Source organism: Oikopleura dioica, chromosome 2 (assembly GCF_907165135.1).
Source record: "Oikopleura dioica chromosome 2, OKI2018_I68_1.0, whole genome shotgun sequence".
In the NCBI taxonomy this organism is placed as follows: Eukaryota; Metazoa; Chordata; class Appendicularia; order Copelata; family Oikopleuridae; genus Oikopleura; species Oikopleura dioica.
Window position 1 is genome coordinate 8810743 of NC_137292.1, and position 15617 is coordinate 8826359.

The window sequence follows — 15617 nt, forward strand, 5'->3', positions numbered from 1 at the left end:
ATCCCTTGCTGAACCAAAATAGACATTCCACTGGACCGAATTCCTCTCCCAAAACACTGGCTCAAGAAAGTACTCGTTATCGATGATGTCGTTGAGATTTACTTTCACAACACTCAAAGGAACGGATAAAACTTCTACCACCATGATTCACATAGTCCATTGATGACTAGAGGCGATTCCAAAGCCCACTTGTTGATAAAACATCCACGTGGATGATCGCTTACAGCTGCGGCTTTCATTTATTATTATATCGCCGGAAGTCCCAATCATTTTTAATTTCCATGGGAAATTTGTACTGTTATCCGATTGAAAGCAATCTCAACACGCGAAACGACCCTCGAGTGCCGATCAAAGAGCATTTGGAGGAGCTACACGTGACCCTGACTGCGCAAATGATCTCGATGATAAACAACTCGTTGGGAGCGGAAAAAGAGTCGGGGAGGAATAAGCAAGCCGACCTTCCGCATGGCTGTCGATGGCAGATCACCGAGAAGGGGGAAGTGTTTTTCGCTAACGACCTCTCTCGCAAAACGAGCTGGTTGCATCCGCGCGTCGAGAGTCAGCTCTTGCACCAAAAAGTAAATCAATATCCCACGATAATATATAATGGCGCCAGGACGATTATCGCCCGGTATTCTTTTTCAAACTCGTTTGCGGTAGAAATACTTCGACGATTTAAAATAGACACTACGGAAGTTCAACTTATTTAGCCTCTTCGAATGTTGCTTGTCTAAGCTGGTGGTTTCCAGAGAGACAACAAGCATCGATTTTTTTATCACCATTATTCACCCGATCTAACATTATTTCTTATCAGCTCCCGCCGCTTGTGCAAACAAGCTCTGCTTTTCCAAGTTCGGATAAAGTGGCAGATACGACGAACCGCCAAGTTTCCAAAAGCCTTCCCATCGTCTCAACTGTGTCAACAACTATCAATTCTAATTCCGGTAATTTATGACTAACTTAGTTTAGACCTTTAGCTCTGGTCTTTTTTTAGGGTCGGGCCAAATCCCTGCGCATTTCAAACAGTTCTCAATGGATTCCGGAGTTGGATCAACTTGTTCCGTTCATCCGACTGGCATTTACGTCAAAAATATTCCTCTGGAGACAAATCAGACAACGACGATTCTTCCAGCGCGATCAGCAGAAGTTGTGACGCCTAGTAAAGAAATAATGGAGACGGACTTTGGTCCGAGTCTCTTAAAATCACCAGGCATGCAATCGATGCAGTCGCAGTCCCAGGAATATGTTGTGTTAGAAGAAATTCCAACAACAAGCACTTTGACCGTCAAAACGTAACTCGTCCCATTCTTGCTCATTCCAGAGTTGCAAATTTGCTGAGCTTAGTGAGCTGAGCTGGCTGAGTGAGCTGAGCAGTCGCTCAGCTCAGCTCAGCTCACTGATTTTCGAAAATGAATTTATCTGCTCAGCTCAGCTCAGCTCAGAACATAATCACTCAGCTCAGCTCAGCTCAGTTCAATTATTCTCGAACATGATCTGTTCTGCTCAGCTCAGCTCAGCTCAGACAAGTATCATTCAGCTCAGCTCAGCTCAGCTCAATGATTTTAACACGATTTCAATACTAAAAAGCAGTAAAAAACAGCTCATCTCAGCTCACTCAGCTCAGCTCAGCTCTGTTTATGCCATAAACTTTATGGTCTGCTCAGCTCAGCTCAGCTCAACTACCTTAAAATAGGTCTGCTCAGCTCAGAGAATTTCTCACTCAGGGCAGCTCAGCTCAGCTCAGTGAAAATATAGCCAAATTTGCAACTCTGGCTCATTCTAATTACCGAATTTCTAGCCTGGAGCCTGCAGAAAGCCAAATAACAAAAGAAGTGAAAAATGTTTCCTTGGCAAATGATCTCGATTTCCTCGACGAGTTCGACACCTGTTTGAAAAACAATGGCACCGATGATGATGTTTTGTCGAACAACGACTCGTTTATAAATAGCTTGCTCAATGATAAATTTCTCTTTTTGTAGCTTTATTTCATTATCAATGATTCTGTATCTAGTTTTCAATAAATACGATTCTTCTGACTTTTCTTTTACACGAAAACTAATCCAAAAGTAAATAGGGAAACTGACAAGAGAGCTGCATTGGAAGTCGTTGTTGTTGTCGTCGTTGTTGTTGTTTCTGAAATCTCAGAAGCAAAAAGTCGGTCGAAATCTCCGAAAGAAGTCATTTTCGTTCGTTCTTGAACATCGACGACTGGATCATCTTGGCCAATATTGATGCCGAAGGTTGTTAGTCGTTCTACCTCCAAGATTCTAGCAATGATTTCAGTAAAATTCAGCATTTTTTTCATTACCTTGACGAATGAAGCTCTAGTTGTTCCTCCCACCAGGGTTTCCAGGATGTTTCCCAGTCTAGCCCAAGTTTGTTCAACTGGCAATTGAAGTCGGCAACATAAGTTTGTCGAACTTCATCATCGTTCACCACATTGCACGGAGTGTACCTATGCATATCGGCCAATCTCCATGGAATGAGGGCGGAGAAAATTTCATTCGATTTTGATTTGATGACGATGTAATAATGGGAAGGGAGCCATTGAACTTGAGTCTCTGAAACTTTTCTGTGGCACCATTTGTTGTCAGTTCTCCCTGTCCACTCTCTAAAAATGCAATAAAATGAGCCTGCAGCTTTTCATACTTACTTTGGATCTTGATAAACTCCGCCACCAGTCACATCAAAAGCTGCGCCCATTTGAATCCATTGAATTCCGCTTTCAAAGAAAAACGGAAGCAGTTGACTTTCAAAGCTTCCCCACCAAAATGGCTTATCGAAATCTTCATTGTACCAGGGCTCACAGCCTTCCATCTTATCACAGTAGTACCAGACTGAGTGACCAGATTCGTCAGTTTTGTGCGTCATCGCCGCCTGGTTCCAAGTTCGAGCCTCTGGGAGATTTGTAGGATTTTTCATGACAGTATAGAATTGACCAACGGGAGAAATTTGACGATCGAAATGTTCTGACATGAGTTTATCCGAGTCAGCGGGAATCTGCAACGTTTCCATTAGCAACTTATAAATATCAACATTTTGAAGCGACGGCAGCTCCACTCCTTTCTTGAATGCTGGTCCGTAGAGTGTAAGAGGAACCTTCATGCCGTCATATTTCGAATCCCAGCCATGTGTACCCATGTAGCCTTCATTGTTACAACTACTTCGGGGGTTGAAAGTTGATTTGTTGAAGCGATCGTTTAGAAGCAAAATGGATTCAATTGACGTCGACTCATCGTAGTGAAGGCGTTTTGGAAAGTTATATTTGTCAAACACGCGAAAGTTATTTTCCTCCTATCAAGAATTTATTTCCTTTTCTATTTACCATCGGATTAAATTCCAAACCTGTGTGCATTCGATTGAATCTATCGTCCTTGCGATGTCAAAATCGCTTCCTTGACCAGTTCCGCGCTTATTGCCGATTTGAGTCGTTGTTGATTTCACTTGAACATACGTTTCGTCAAGAATTGTTCCGTCGTAGTTTCTGATGATGGGTGCCATAGCAATTTCATCTTCACAAAGTCCCTGTTCCATTCCATGATCAGTTGCAAGGACGATGTTGACGCATTTGTCCAAATTGTACATTTTCAACCCATCCATAAGTTGCTTTTATCTGTTTTACTCCTGTTTTTTCAGAATTCTAGCAACAAGATGTAAACCATTCCTGAAGATGAATGTCCACTCGTTTTAAAGCACTATCCAATGCACCTGTTTCATCGTAGGGTCCATGAGAGTGACCAGTTTTGTCAGGCTCATCAAAGTAGAGCGTAAGAAACTGCGGTCTAAAACCTTCTTTTGGGCCTGAACCAGAGTAAGCAGGCAAATTTAGCCAGTCAAGAATTTGAAGGATTCTATGCCCGAATGGTTTTTCGCCCCAAACAGCGTAGTCCCAGTGGTAAGTGGCGATTTCTCCATTGATTGGATTTTCGTTGCCTGGCCAAAGACAACAGGCGGAGATCAAGTTATGCCTTTCAGCCATATTCCAGATTGGATCACCTCCGTAGTAACCATCTTCGACAACGTTACAGGGATGTTTTCCATCGTTGATGTTAAAAACACTGCATTGAGCATCTTTCTCCCAGTCGTACCAGGCATTACCAACGATACCATGCTGGCTTGGGAAAAGACCAGTAACGAGAGTGTAGTGATTGGGAAATGTTTTCGAAGGATAGGAAGGCTCCATGAATTCGGCAGTGGATCCGCACTCGCGCAATCGATTGATTGTAGGAATAAACTCGGAACGAGTCAGGTAATCTTTGCGGAAGCCATCAGTTGATATAAGAAGGGTAGTTTCTAAATATTTGTCGAGTCAAAAGCTTTCACTTGAAAGCTTTCTTACTTTCGTAAGTAGAGTCTGGGCACTGATGGCCTTCTTCGGCGAAACATTCTTGGTCGATAAAACTAGGCTCGTCGTGACAAGATGTCATGTAATCAGGGCAGCAGTCTTTTCGTTCCAAACACTTATCATCACATTGGCATTGGTTTTCATCATCGGACGGGAACGCTTCTCCGCATCGGTTCCATTCTTGATCTGGGTACCAAGGGCTTTGTTGTCGGTCACAATAATTATACGCAAGACAAAGTTTTCCTCTTTTAGTGTTGAATAAATATCAAATGCATCTGCAGAATCTGACCGAATATTTTAAGAGGAAACGAGATAATGTGGTCAGAAAGTGAAGAATCGAAATGCTGTGACCTTTCCTGTACTGATCTTTCTTATTCCTACATAAAAAGATGCTTGGTGGATCCGCCAGATCAGATCTTGGTTTCAGCACTTTTCGCAATATTTGCTAAAGATGCTTCAACATGACAGATACTTTTTTCTTTCTACCTGATGTTTGTTTATGTAATCCGAAAATGAAAAGCTTTCAGTAAAACTGAACTCGGAGTCAAAGGTGAGTGGAGAGCCGAACTCATCAAAGAATGATTTGAGTGTGTATGGCCGTTCTTGGGCGTTTTGGCGGAGATCAAGGTAGAGACCCGTTTTTTCGCCGGTTTCAAGAGTGAAGAAATATTTCATTCCAGTGGCGACATTATTCCGGTAAACAGGAATCATGGCAATATTGAGCGACTTGCTCGAGCGGAGCATCTGTGGAACAGCTAAGGTTAGGAAAAAGTTGTGAGCATTTGTTTCCGAGCGAAAAAGTTCGTTGAACTTCTGGCGCGAACAGATGAAGCTTCTGAATCTCCCAATTCAGGAAGAAAAAGAGGTTGGAGGCCATCTGATTTCATTCTTGGCGTTCTAGGGTCCTGAAACTCACATTTACGGCAAATCCTTATGCAACTGCACCTGGATCTTATCGAATGTGCGCAACGAAATGTCACGAAAGTCGGATACAGTCGCGAAGACTGAGTGAACCCGGCCATGTTTCGTGTCATAGACGGAGATGTACTCCTTGTTTTGGAATAACAGATAGTCTTCTGCATTTTCTGTCACTGTTTTTGACAGAATAAGCTGATGTTGATGCTCTAGTTTTTCAAAATCTTCTATTTCAACTTGAAATGTTGCGTCTAATCGTGTTTCTGCTTCTCTTATCCATGGGCTATTTGGGACTTTCTTCGTCAAAGAAGAAAAAGAAGAAGATATTAGAAAAATAAAAACTTCCAACGCATATTTGCCGTTTTTGAGGAGAGCCCCCAAGTAAATGAAAACGCACTGCTTTATTTGGCAGCTTGATTCCTTGTATATATAGAACAATTACACAAGAACTTTTTTATGGCGGCAAAGTGGGACGGAAAGTGGATCTTTTAAGGGGTGGTGGTCGAGAAAATTTTTTCGACTTTTTAAAATGTTGATATTATTTTTAGATTCCTTGATTAAAAAGGAGCATTTTTGTTCCCTAGCTTTTGATTGGACCAACTTTATTTAAGAAAATTTTCGATTTTATGTTGTGAAATCGCCACTTTCGAAAATTTTAAAACGCAATTTTTCGAACTAATACCAACTCAAAATTGATTTTTATTGTAAGATAATGTTTATTCATCATACTGCAATCATTAAATTCTTAAAAATTACTATTATTGTGTTTTTTCGAAAATTTGATCGAAAAATGAGTAAAAATGACGATTTATTAGAAAACAACATGTTTTCATTTAATATCTATTTTTTTTTTCTAACAAGGTAAACTTTGTTAAACATAGCCGCCCACACGCTAAAGGGTTTAAACTTTCCTCACAGTAAGTTTTATTTTGAAAAAAATGATAAGGGGATAGAGTTTTTAGGTCAAGAGATGGGTCCACTTTGTAGGAATTTTTCACCATATTTCCCAAAAATATTTTTTCAAGCATAGTCGCCCACATAAATTAGACCCTTTTAACTTATTTTCATTAAGAGAAAAAAATTTTCTTGAAAAATTTGAGTTTTTGGTTGAAAAAGTCTTAGTCTCGACCACCACCCCCTTAAGCACTTCTATTTGATGTTTCGAAAGCAAAAACATTTCCTTTCCACATCCGGCGGAGTCTAGCAATTATCCGTTCAGCTCATTTGACTTAAAAAGGGATGAAATGTAAGTAAACCGTTTTTCCGAGTCCACCTGGAGGGAGCCCAAAAGGTTTCCGCGCGTTCCGGTATTTTTCTAGTTTCAAGTTCACTTTGCTGGACAAATCTACCAGATTTTGCTGATACAATTAGATGGTATAATACTGAGTCAACGTTTCCTCCCTCTTTCCTCAACATCTTTCCTTGTTTTCGTGTTCGACAGAACTGATAAGCGCCAAATAAAAACGTTGCTCGAGAGTGGAGTTAGTCTCTATCTGGCGCTATTTTCGACAACCTTTATCTTTACCACAGAAAAAAACGATTCGCCACTTTTGCGCTTGTTGACCAATTTTTGTGATTTTGAAGAAGAAAAAACATTGAGAAAATATGAAGGTTATAAATGCAATTCTTCCCATTGTTGCGTACACTCAGGAAGAGATTTGAAATTTTCTACAACTTCTGGTTTCGATAATAAATTTTCTTGCAGGGCACTGATTGGTCGAGCTAAAGAAATAGTTTTTTCAAAATTGATCAATCAAAGAGGTATGTATCTTTGACGATTTTCAATAAGGAATTCTGAGTGAAATCCTTACCCCCTTTGTTATTAGCTCATTTGAAAGAGCGTAAAAAGTTATGCCAGATTCCACCAAAAAGGATGAAATTTTTGAAATTATGACGTCATAGCACGTGATTGAAGTTCCAAAAGTACCTTTTCTTCCGGACATCGGCATTTCCGACTACTCTTAGGTACGCAGGCATGCGATACATAAAAATGATCGTCTTGTCGAGCTCTACATCGGCATCAAAGTCTCAAACTTTTTCATCCCTTTTTCTCGAAATCAATATTTTCAGCAAACATCTGATTTTAAAAAGGGATGAAAGAATAAATTACAAGGGTTGAAACCAAGATGCCGATGTAGAGCTCGACAAGACGATCATTTTCATGTATCGCATGCCTGCTCAGCCTAGAGGACTTTAAAATGCCGATGTCCGAAAGAAATGGTACTTTTGGAACTTCAGTCACGTGGCACGAGGTCAATATTTTGAAAATCTCTGGATTTTTCCAGTGTTTTTAGTGTAACTTTTTACGCTCTTTCTAACAAGCCAATAAAAGAGGGGGGTAAGGATTTCACTCAGAAATCCTTATTGAAAATCGTCTTTAGAGGCCTCTGAAGCTGTTAATTGCTATCTCTAAAAAGGAAAGATGTGGGACTATAAAACTCGGCGAAAAAGGCCAATTCGCGCCAGTTAGTCTTTCCAGTTATCCCGGCTCCGGAAACACATGGGTTCGATACATGATTGAAGAGTTCACTGGATATTACACTGGCAGCGTTTTCCACGATGGAAAGCTTTACCGCGGAGGTTTCAAGGGAGAGTATGAAGATTACACAGATGGTAAGGTTATTGTAACGAAAGCGCATACATTCAGATCGGAGAGGCCACTCACAGACGCCATTATGCTCATCAGAAATCCCTACGACGCGTTTTTGTCCGAGTTCAATAGAGTCAACGGCGTTGGCGTCACTGGAAACGATCACACAGGAACTGGCTTCGAACACAGATTTTGAAATTCTTTTTGACGAATATTTTTCTAAACCAAGCAAAGGCAAAGCATCACTGGATGATTTTCTCTCGCCGAAGTGGACAGATATGAATTTCGGAAAATACGCTGTCCGGTGGTATCGGCTTTACTCCGGTCTTCTTGAAAGCGGCCACAAGATGCTGCCAATAATTTACGAAGGTAAAACTATGTTCTAGGAAAACTTAGCAAAAACGAGTTTTAGAAATGAAAGCAGACCCAAAACAAGAAATGGAGAAAATCGTCAATTTCCTTGATACACGAACAGACTACGAGTCCAAGTATGAGTGCCTCTTTGGAGACAACTCAAAGAGATTCAAGCGGTCCAGTGAGCGAGAATTTGACCCTTATGATTTTATCGATAACGGTAAGAAAAAACGTATGATTTTGTATATCCTCATCCTTTTACAACAGAAAAACTCGAGGCAGTGAATGAAGTGATCATCAAAATCAGCGAAACACTCAACCGAACCCACGGAATCACACTGCCAGAAACATATCTTCGAAATCTTCACTAACCATGTAAAAAGAGAAAACTGATTGTTTCCACCAAAGCTGCCATCACTAGAATACTGTAAATTGATTAATTTAACACCCACGTTCGCTTTGATAACTTTGTCGAGCAAAGTTTTCAGCCACCTTTTTCTTGCTTTGAGGATTTGTACAAAAAATCGAATAAAAATTGATGCTCTGTTTTTCTGGTCTGATTTTCTTGAGCACTAAATTTCGGCGAGACAATTTTAGTGCTACGTTGTCGATGTCTAGTTGACAACTTTTGGCAGGGGCATCTGTTGACCAACCGAGTTTTCTTTTCGCGTTGAAATTTTAATCCAATGAATTTGGCGTTTTGGCAAGCTATTTTTGACTCTGCTCTGCAACCGGGTTATGGTTAATCAAAGACAATTACCCGTTGAAACGGTGATTTCGAAATTAGCCTTCAAAAAGATGCAAGTAAACATTATTTCAAGTGCGTGGAAAAATGGTTTAGCTGGTATTTAAAAGAACACGTTTCGACCACAAGAGAAAGAGGCAAAGTTCACATTTCAAAATGCTTTGGTAGATTAGAGGACTTTTTGCTTTTTAAAAATCAGGAAGTGGAGGATCCGTAAAACCTCAATTTTTAGCATTTTTTGCAAGGTGAAGGGCTCGTGCCAGATAAATTCGTATCAATTAATGTTCTACAATCGGAATCTTGGAAAGCGGACAAGATAAAAAAGCAGAGTTGCAATTGGCACGGCCGGTTTTCCCATTTGATCTCCGAAGGTTTCTTTTATCTGCTATCTACTAGGTCATGTGAAAATTAGCATCGAGTGGGTGCAAAATCTTGAGTGTCCGGCGACGGAGAAATTCAACAAAATTGAGGAGTAGGAAGAGATTCGCAACACTTGGACTTAGAGAGGCTAAGTATGCCACGTGAAGATGGCTAAATTGACAGCTTGAAGAAAATCCTCCTTCTGAAACATTTTTTATTCTATTTTCTAAAGACTCGCAGTTTGAAATAGTTTTTTTTCTAATTTGCGAAGTAACCCAGTACTTCGAGAAAAAGAGCTAATCTGATCTAAGACATGCCATCGGATAATATTCGAGGAACGGCCTTGCTAACAAATTGAGCAAGATGAAGTACTAAGCCAGCGAATCCGATTTTATAAGACTCTTGCTCATTTTCTTTGAAATTCTAAAGAAGGACTTTCGCGATTCAGAATCGCCGATTCTCAAAATCTGACGATCGGAAACGGGTTGCTGTTAGTTTCTTATCGGAAACCTGATTCTATTGGCAGCATTTGTCTGTTCTAGCGAAAACCAAATCATTTCGACGATTTAAATTTTAATCACTGAACTTTCTCTTTGATCCATCGTTTTTTTCGGTGGGCAAAATATTAAATCTGAGTTATTTCAATTAGCTTAGTCACGGTCTCCCCTAAGACCAGATTGAAGTTAGTCTTATCCGTTTTTTTCAGACTTTTGGTCGAATGACCCTTCTATGCTTGTTTTAGTTTCAATGAACTTCCGAGATTAGAAGCATTACCTGAAGTGATTATGTATTATAAGCACCGGTGAAAACACGGCACATGGGTTTGCCACATGTAGCCTGTCGTTAAATCAAAGGAAAAACAAAAGATGGGTTTTGTAATGCTTCTAAACAAAGAACATGCAGGATGGATTAGCGTAGCCCTCTCGATTTCATTTTTCAAAGGGGCACTCTATTCGACCTGATACGTTTATTTGGCTTTGCCTCTGTCTGCTGGTATCAAGAAGTTAACTCAAGAAATTCAACAGTATAAAGCTCGAAAAAAGGATGTTCGTAAAACTTCATTTGTTAAATTCATTTTGATTTGAATAAACTTTTCTCTAATTAGATTCAGAAACCACTAGGCATCAAAAAAACTTAGTCTCCCTAATTTTCTTGTTTTCCGTTGGAAAACCGAAATATAACCGCACATTTCTCACGCCACTTTATGAAAATACTTGAAATCGCCATGAACCGCTACCCAAAGATAACATCCAGAAAATGAGCATTAGTTTTATTTTCTAACGAATTTTTGGTTGAACCTTGAAAATGATCGTTTCAAAGCCGGAAATTAGCCATTTTGATTTGCTTTCGGCAAGAAATATTGGACACCATAACGTATAATTTTTCACTTCGAGTTTGCATTTATATTTGGCAATCAAGCTGGAATAATATTTTCTCTCTTAATGACATTTGATAAGGAAGAAAAATTATTCCGAGTTTGATTGAATTATAGAAATGAATCGTGGCTAACAGATGAGAGTTGGCATCAATCGACAAAGATGCGACAATTTCGACCAAAGTTTTGGTCGAATTTCGTATAAATTGTATGCCCTCATTCCCATGCAACAAAGCGATTAACAAATGCGTTCCGATAGAATGCAGAGATGAGCCTCAAAGTCCAAGCGACAAGAAATGCAACAAGTTCTACCATAGATGCGCGTGTCTAGAGTGCGAATTGAGCCAGTGCCTAGAAAGGTACAAAGACTACCAATAACTCTCGGTTGAATTTCTGAGTAACAAAGACTGTGGTGAGCAAGCAAATTCAAGTGTTTAGTAAAGTCAAAAATCCCCGAAGTTCGGGGCCCGAACAATGAAATATTTCTGCAACAAATAATATAGCAGTCGACTAGTTCCAAACAGACCATGTTAGCGATTCTCAATACTTATTCTTCCGCTGAATCAGAGAGTCCAGCGCGCTATCAGTGAGCTCCAGCGCGCCATCCCCCCGGAACGCGACGTTTATCGGTAAGCCGGACATTGTAGATCGTCTTCAATCTTCCTTCGAGTCGTCTTTATCTTCTTCCAAAATCAACCCGTATTTCTTTTTTTTTAACTTTTACGAATTTTTTTTTCAATCAAGAGAAATAAAGAAAATGGTCGGAAATTCAACATAAATTCGCTGTTTAGAAGAAAAATTTTCCAACCTTTGATCAGAGAAATGAAGCTTTCAATTTTCCTCTCAATTGCTGGATTCGGATCACAAGCACAAGAACGATGTGGTCACATTCAATTCGGAAGACCCTCTCAGTTTGCACCAGTCAGTCTTTCCAGGTTTTTCCGTCATTTTTTCGGTTGAGAGATAAGAAATTTAAGTTATCCTGGATCTGGCAATACCTGGGTTAGGTATTTGATCGAAGAATATACAGGTTGTGGTTCCCATAAAAAATTCTTTTCTAAGGGCCTCCCCAACGATACTAGAGAGGCCCTCCAATATGATTCGAAAAAAAATAGACAAGAACCCGAATTTAAGGCTACTACACAGGAAGTGTTTACCACGACGGCAAATTGTATCGAGGCGGCTTCAAGGTAAAATTCTTGCGTTTAGAACATCGCCGGCTGGCCTCAGCTGCTTGTCTCTGATGCTCATTACCTACTGTAGTTCATAGTTTAAAGCGCCACTCACAAATTTAATCTAAGTTCGTTTTAGGGCGAGAAAGAAGACTGGAGCGAAGGTAGGGTAGTGATAACAAAGACACATACTTTTAGGCCAGAAGACAATCCGCTTACAGATGCTGTCATGCTCATTAGAAACCCATACGATTGCTTCCTTTCGGAATTTAACAGAGTAACGAGTGGAAGTGATCATACTGGGATAGCATCAAATGCTGGTAAGATTTATTTTCTAGCGTACTTTTTTGAATGTCAACTTATCAGAGCGCTAAGCCTAGAATTAATAAACAAGATCGAATTGCTAGAATCAGTCGTCTCTAACAAAGCTAGTCAAATCTGTGAGTTGCGGTCACATGACACCTATTTCGAAAATGTTGTTTTAATTAAATCGGCCAAGTGTAAATGTCAAAAACAAACTCTAAGTTGCGTTTTCACTATTTTAGATTTCATGGACTCGAAATGGGTAGAGCGAGATTTTCCAAAGCTGGCTTCTCGATGGCTTCGGCTGTACACAAATCTTCTCAGCAGTGGCAACGAAATTTTACCGATTATTTACGAAGGTAAAATCGTGAATCCGCATTTCCTAACTTTTTCAAAGAAATGAAGGCTGATCCAAAGACAGAAATGAAGAAGATCGTCGATTTTCTGGACGTTCACACGGACTACGAGTCCAAATACGACTGCCTCTTTGGGGATAATTCGATGAGATTCAAGCGTTCTAGCGACCGGGAATACGACCCTTACTTATACATCGACCAAGGTAACGTTTTCAGTAACAGTACCCACATTTCGTCATTAATCTAAACGCACTTGAAAGGTGATATTTTATCGGGCTAAAATGAGACTAGCTCAATAATCTACCTAAATCATGTATAAAAATCGTTGGTGACTCAATTTTTTAGATCGACTTAAGCCAGTAAATCAAGCAATCATGGAGCTTTCCAATTTGCTCAACAGTACCCATGGCATTGAACTCCCGATGACATATCTAAGGGACATCTACTAACTTTCTTTCTTCATCCCTTACTGAAGTTATTCCGGAATTGCCAAAAGCTCCCACTCCGTCACACAAAATGTCACTATCACTACATGCTCTTCATGACTGACCTTGTACATTATTATAATCGACTTGTCAAGCCCTGCTGATGCTTGATTCAATTCATATTCCTTTACCAACTATGCAAAATTCTGCTCCTACCACTTGATGTAAAGAACCACTCGATCCAGATTCATTAGATCTATCTAATAAACATTTGTTGAAATTTGAAAAAAACTATCCGTTTATTATTTTTATTGAAGATTATTTCAAAAAACGTGGCAGAGGATTTAATTTGTCAAAGGAGAATGAACGTGGACGCGGTTGACTCAGACAAAGAATCTTATATTGGAGCAGAGGCAATCTCCCGTTTCACGTTTTGCAAAGTCGTTAGCATTAGTGAGAAAGTACCAAGACTTCAGCGAGTAATTGATAAAGCGGTCTTTGAAAGTCTGCCAATTCGGGGAGGAGAGGAAGTTTTCTTGCTGCGTTCGCTCCCACATTTCTAAAGAGGGATTTTATTAACACGATCGATTAAAAAACCAGCTTACCGGATAAAGCAAGACTTCTTTTTATATTCGCCCAGGATAGAGTGCCAGTAACGTCCGTAACGTAATTATTATGCGTTCCAGAAATCTTCATCTTCTTATGATCCAATGCGCTATTCAAGTACTCCTCGCTCATGACCTCTTTTGACATCTTTTTAATTTTATCAAGGTTGGCTTTGAATTTTTCGAATCCCTCCTCGTCAGCGAAAAAGCAATCGTCCCGGACTGGATCGTCAAACAGCTTTTTAGAGGTTCTGTTTTGGCATAACTTTGTTTTGTTTCAACATGTTTTGTTAAATTATTTGGAATTGGCAATTAGAAGAGATAGCAAGGTGATTGAATGAGAACCGTTGGCTGAACGACAATCGAGTCATTGATAGAGATGGTGCCACTCAGAATATTGCTATCGTCTTCTTCGTCAGAATTCTCGTGGTGAAACATAATATCTTTAGCCAGTTGGATTAGTTCCTAAATCAGATGTTATAACAAAAAACGTGACGATAACCAGTTCCTCTCGCAATCGGACAGATCAGAACATCGTTTTTTATTAATTCAATATGCAACTAATTTCACCAAGCTCAAAATTTTCACCTTTCTTTTACTATTTCCGAAATTCCAAATGTCCTACATCAATTAATAAATGGCGTAAAATGATGAAATCAACAAGGGGAACATCGAAAATAAATCCCTACCTCATCAGACTCCGGATTTTCTTCGAGCAACCTGACCATAGCAACACCTCTAGCTCCGTAAGAATGAATCAGTTGCCTATTAAAGTCGTCTTTTTCAAGCATCATCAGAGCTCTATACTTTGACTCTTGAAATAAACGGTTTCTGAGAAACATTTTTGAGAAAACATACCCATGATATAACTTTGGAAATATAAGATAAGCATCGAAATGTTGTGCAAAAGCTCGACGATGCCGAATGCCCAAACGCATAAACTTGCTCGTTTGCCGATGTAAAGTACTCTTCTCGCAGCCATCTTTAGAGATGTAAGAAACGGGACAGAATAAGAAAGAGCGGAGAAAAAGTAGAAGCCGAACGTAGACCAGAAGAAAGTTTCAACAGCTGGTACCCTGAATATTGCTGATTACTTACAGGGTAGTTAGCTGTCTATGACAGGTGCATTTATGAAAAAATGGGGCTTTTCAGAAGATGTTAAGTGTAAAATATATTACCAAATATCTTTAATAACTTGCACAGCATCTTCGCTCTCCTTCACGCTCTCAAAAAGCTCTTTCTCCAGCGCCAATCTCGTCTCCGCCAGCTCCTCCTCCGTCGTCCTCGGTTTCGTCCCCGAGAATCTGATCGTTATTCTTTCAAGCTCTTCTGCCGACTCACGACGTTTGAAAAAATCGAGCAGCGCGGGTGATGATGATTTTCCAAGAGTAGCACTTAAAATTTCATCAAGCGGATTCGACGACTCAAGCATTGGAATCTCGACGATTTTGTTGCACGAAACAGACGATTCTGGATCAGTAAACATCGTCACCAGCGGCGGTAGTAGAAGAAGAACATAAAAACCGACCCAGAAAATGAATCGCGTGAAAATTTGAGAAGTTGTCTTTTCCATGTCTTTTTCGATCTCTGAAATCGCTCGAACAATCAACGGATTCGCCAGGTAAGGTTTTTCTTTGAGCAGAGCATTCAGCGAGTCTACGTGTTTGTTACTGAAGCTTTCCTCCATTTGGGCGATTTGTTCTTTTGATTTTTGCTCGAACTTGGGAAGCCAATCTTCCAAATTCGAGCTCTGAAACTGCCTCTTTGAAGCAGCAGATAATTCTTCATAATTGAAGCCCAATTTCGCGTATTTCTGGCGCACGGAATCGCCTAGAATTATCATTTCACAGTTGTTTACTCTGCTTACAGTACCTCCAATGACGCTATGAAACTGCCTGAGATTCTTGCTTACTCTCAGGCGAAGAATCTCTTTAGAAACTCGAAGCTGATTCATTTTAACTGTAATTTCGACTGACAGTAACTCCGGCTCCTTTCATCACCCAAATTTTCAACTTCGAGAGACCGATTTCTCTCTTGATTGTTCTCTCTAAATAACAGAGATTAATTATCTT

General features: G+C 39.9%; 6 protein-coding genes and 1 long non-coding RNA gene across 8 annotated transcripts in view; 4 read left to right on the forward strand and 3 right to left on the reverse strand.

Moving 5' to 3' along the window:
- The first annotated feature begins 1 nt into the window (after position 1).
- LOC145697189 (uncharacterized) lies at positions 2-2029 on the forward strand. Its single transcript, XM_081774352.1, has 5 exons — positions 2-115; positions 310-578; positions 815-944; positions 995-1292; positions 1799-2029. Exons 2-5 carry the CDS (start codon positions 393-395, stop codon positions 1977-1979), a joined length of 795 nt encoding a protein of 264 aa, XP_081630478.1. The 5' UTR covers positions 2-115; positions 310-392; the 3' UTR covers positions 1980-2029.
- LOC145697190 (uncharacterized) lies at positions 1960-4543 on the reverse strand. Its single transcript, XM_081774353.1, has 6 exons — positions 4340-4543; positions 3673-4293; positions 3346-3602; positions 2654-3294; positions 2309-2611; positions 1960-2267 (listed from the first exon to the last, which is right to left on the reverse strand). The coding sequence occupies exons 1-6, from the start codon at positions 4425-4427 to the stop codon at positions 2045-2047; spliced, it is 2133 nt and encodes a 710-aa protein (XP_081630479.1). The 5' UTR covers positions 4428-4543; the 3' UTR covers positions 1960-2044.
- Positions 4544-4701: 158 nt separating this feature from the next.
- Positions 4702-5626, reverse strand: LOC145699036 (uncharacterized). The gene is made up of 3 exons (XR_014133968.1): positions 5291-5626; positions 4832-5250; positions 4702-4790 (listed from the first exon to the last, which is right to left on the reverse strand). It is a non-coding gene; the product is annotated as an uncharacterized LOC145699036 (long non-coding RNA).
- A 1832-nt stretch (positions 5627-7458) lies between these two features.
- Positions 7459-8735, forward strand: LOC145698119 (sialate:O-sulfotransferase 1-like). The gene is made up of 4 exons (XM_081775322.1): positions 7459-7512; positions 7642-8219; positions 8263-8424; positions 8472-8735. Exons 1-2 carry the CDS (start codon positions 7459-7461, stop codon positions 8044-8046), a joined length of 459 nt encoding a protein of 152 aa, XP_081631448.1. The 3' UTR covers positions 8047-8219; positions 8263-8424; positions 8472-8735.
- A 2079-nt stretch (positions 8736-10814) lies between these two features.
- Positions 10815-15617, forward strand: part of LOC145699408 (uncharacterized) — a 47005-nt gene continuing 42202 nt past the window's right edge. The window contains exon 1 of the mRNA XM_081776679.1: positions 10815-10827. The gene's annotated coding sequence lies outside the window, so the exon portion shown is untranslated. The remainder of the gene's footprint in view (positions 10828-15617) is intronic.
- LOC145699403 (sialate:O-sulfotransferase 2-like) lies at positions 11386-13212 on the forward strand. Its single transcript, XM_081776675.1, has 7 exons — positions 11386-11619; positions 11662-11714; positions 11819-11874; positions 11996-12176; positions 12402-12518; positions 12557-12718; positions 12861-13212. The coding sequence occupies exons 1-7, from the start codon at positions 11507-11509 to the stop codon at positions 12962-12964; spliced, it is 786 nt and encodes a 261-aa protein (XP_081632801.1). The 5' UTR covers positions 11386-11506; the 3' UTR covers positions 12965-13212.
- LOC145699395 (uncharacterized) lies at positions 13227-15612 on the reverse strand. Of its 2 annotated transcripts, none has more exons than XM_081776666.1 (7): positions 15418-15612; positions 14724-15375; positions 14404-14621; positions 14235-14359; positions 13896-14010; positions 13546-13782; positions 13227-13499 (listed from the first exon to the last, which is right to left on the reverse strand). In XM_081776666.1, exons 1-7 carry the CDS (start codon positions 15497-15499, stop codon positions 13324-13326), a joined length of 1605 nt encoding a protein of 534 aa, XP_081632792.1. In that variant the 5' UTR covers positions 15500-15612; the 3' UTR covers positions 13227-13323. The 2 variants fall into 2 exon arrangements, with proteins under 2 accessions (XP_081632792.1, XP_081632793.1); XM_081776667.1 differs by having other exon boundaries at positions 13546-13774; positions 13888-14010.

Excerpts from the sequence above, each read along its gene's own strand:
- LOC145697189 (XM_081774352.1), top strand. The coding sequence starts at position 393 with ATGATCTCGATGATAAACAACTCGTTGGGAGCGGAAAAAGAGTCGGGG. Across the intron at positions 579-814 it reads GTCAGCTCTTGCACCAAAAA|CTCCCGCCGCTTGTGCAAAC; the intron begins GTAAATCAATAT and ends ATTTCTTATCAG. Across the intron at positions 945-994 it reads AACTATCAATTCTAATTCCG|GGTCGGGCCAAATCCCTGCG; the intron begins GTAATTTATGAC and ends GTCTTTTTTTAG.
- LOC145697190 (XM_081774353.1), bottom strand. The coding sequence starts at position 4,427 with ATGACATCTTGTCACGACGAGCCTAGTTTTATCGACCAAGAATGTTTC. Across the intron at positions 4,294-4,339 it reads CCCAGACTCTACTTACGAAA|AAACTACCCTTCTTATATCA; the intron begins GTAAGAAAGCTT and ends ACAAATATTTAG. Across the intron at positions 3,295-3,345 it reads ATTCAATCGAATGCACACAG|GAGGAAAATAACTTTCGCGT; the intron begins GTTTGGAATTTA and ends AATTCTTGATAG.
- LOC145698119 (XM_081775322.1), top strand. The coding sequence starts at position 7,459 with ATGCCGATGTCCGAAAGAAATGGTACTTTTGGAACTTCAGTCACGTGG. Across the intron at positions 7,513-7,641 it reads CTTCAGTCACGTGGCACGAG|AGGCCTCTGAAGCTGTTAAT; the intron begins GTCAATATTTTG and ends AATCGTCTTTAG.
- LOC145699403 (XM_081776675.1), top strand. The coding sequence starts at position 11,507 with ATGAAGCTTTCAATTTTCCTCTCAATTGCTGGATTCGGATCACAAGCA. Across the intron at positions 11,875-11,995 it reads TGTATCGAGGCGGCTTCAAG|GGCGAGAAAGAAGACTGGAG; the intron begins GTAAAATTCTTG and ends AGTTCGTTTTAG. Across the intron at positions 12,719-12,860 it reads TTACTTATACATCGACCAAG|ATCGACTTAAGCCAGTAAAT; the intron begins GTAACGTTTTCA and ends TCAATTTTTTAG.
- LOC145699395 (XM_081776666.1), bottom strand. The coding sequence starts at position 15,499 with ATGAATCAGCTTCGAGTTTCTAAAGAGATTCTTCGCCTGAGAGTAAGC. Across the intron at positions 15,376-15,417 it reads GTTTCATAGCGTCATTGGAG|GCGATTCCGTGCGCCAGAAA; the intron begins GTACTGTAAGCA and ends TGATAATTCTAG. Across the intron at positions 14,360-14,403 it reads TTTCCAAAGTTATATCATGG|AGTCAAAGTATAGAGCTCTG; the intron begins GTATGTTTTCTC and ends GTTTATTTCAAG.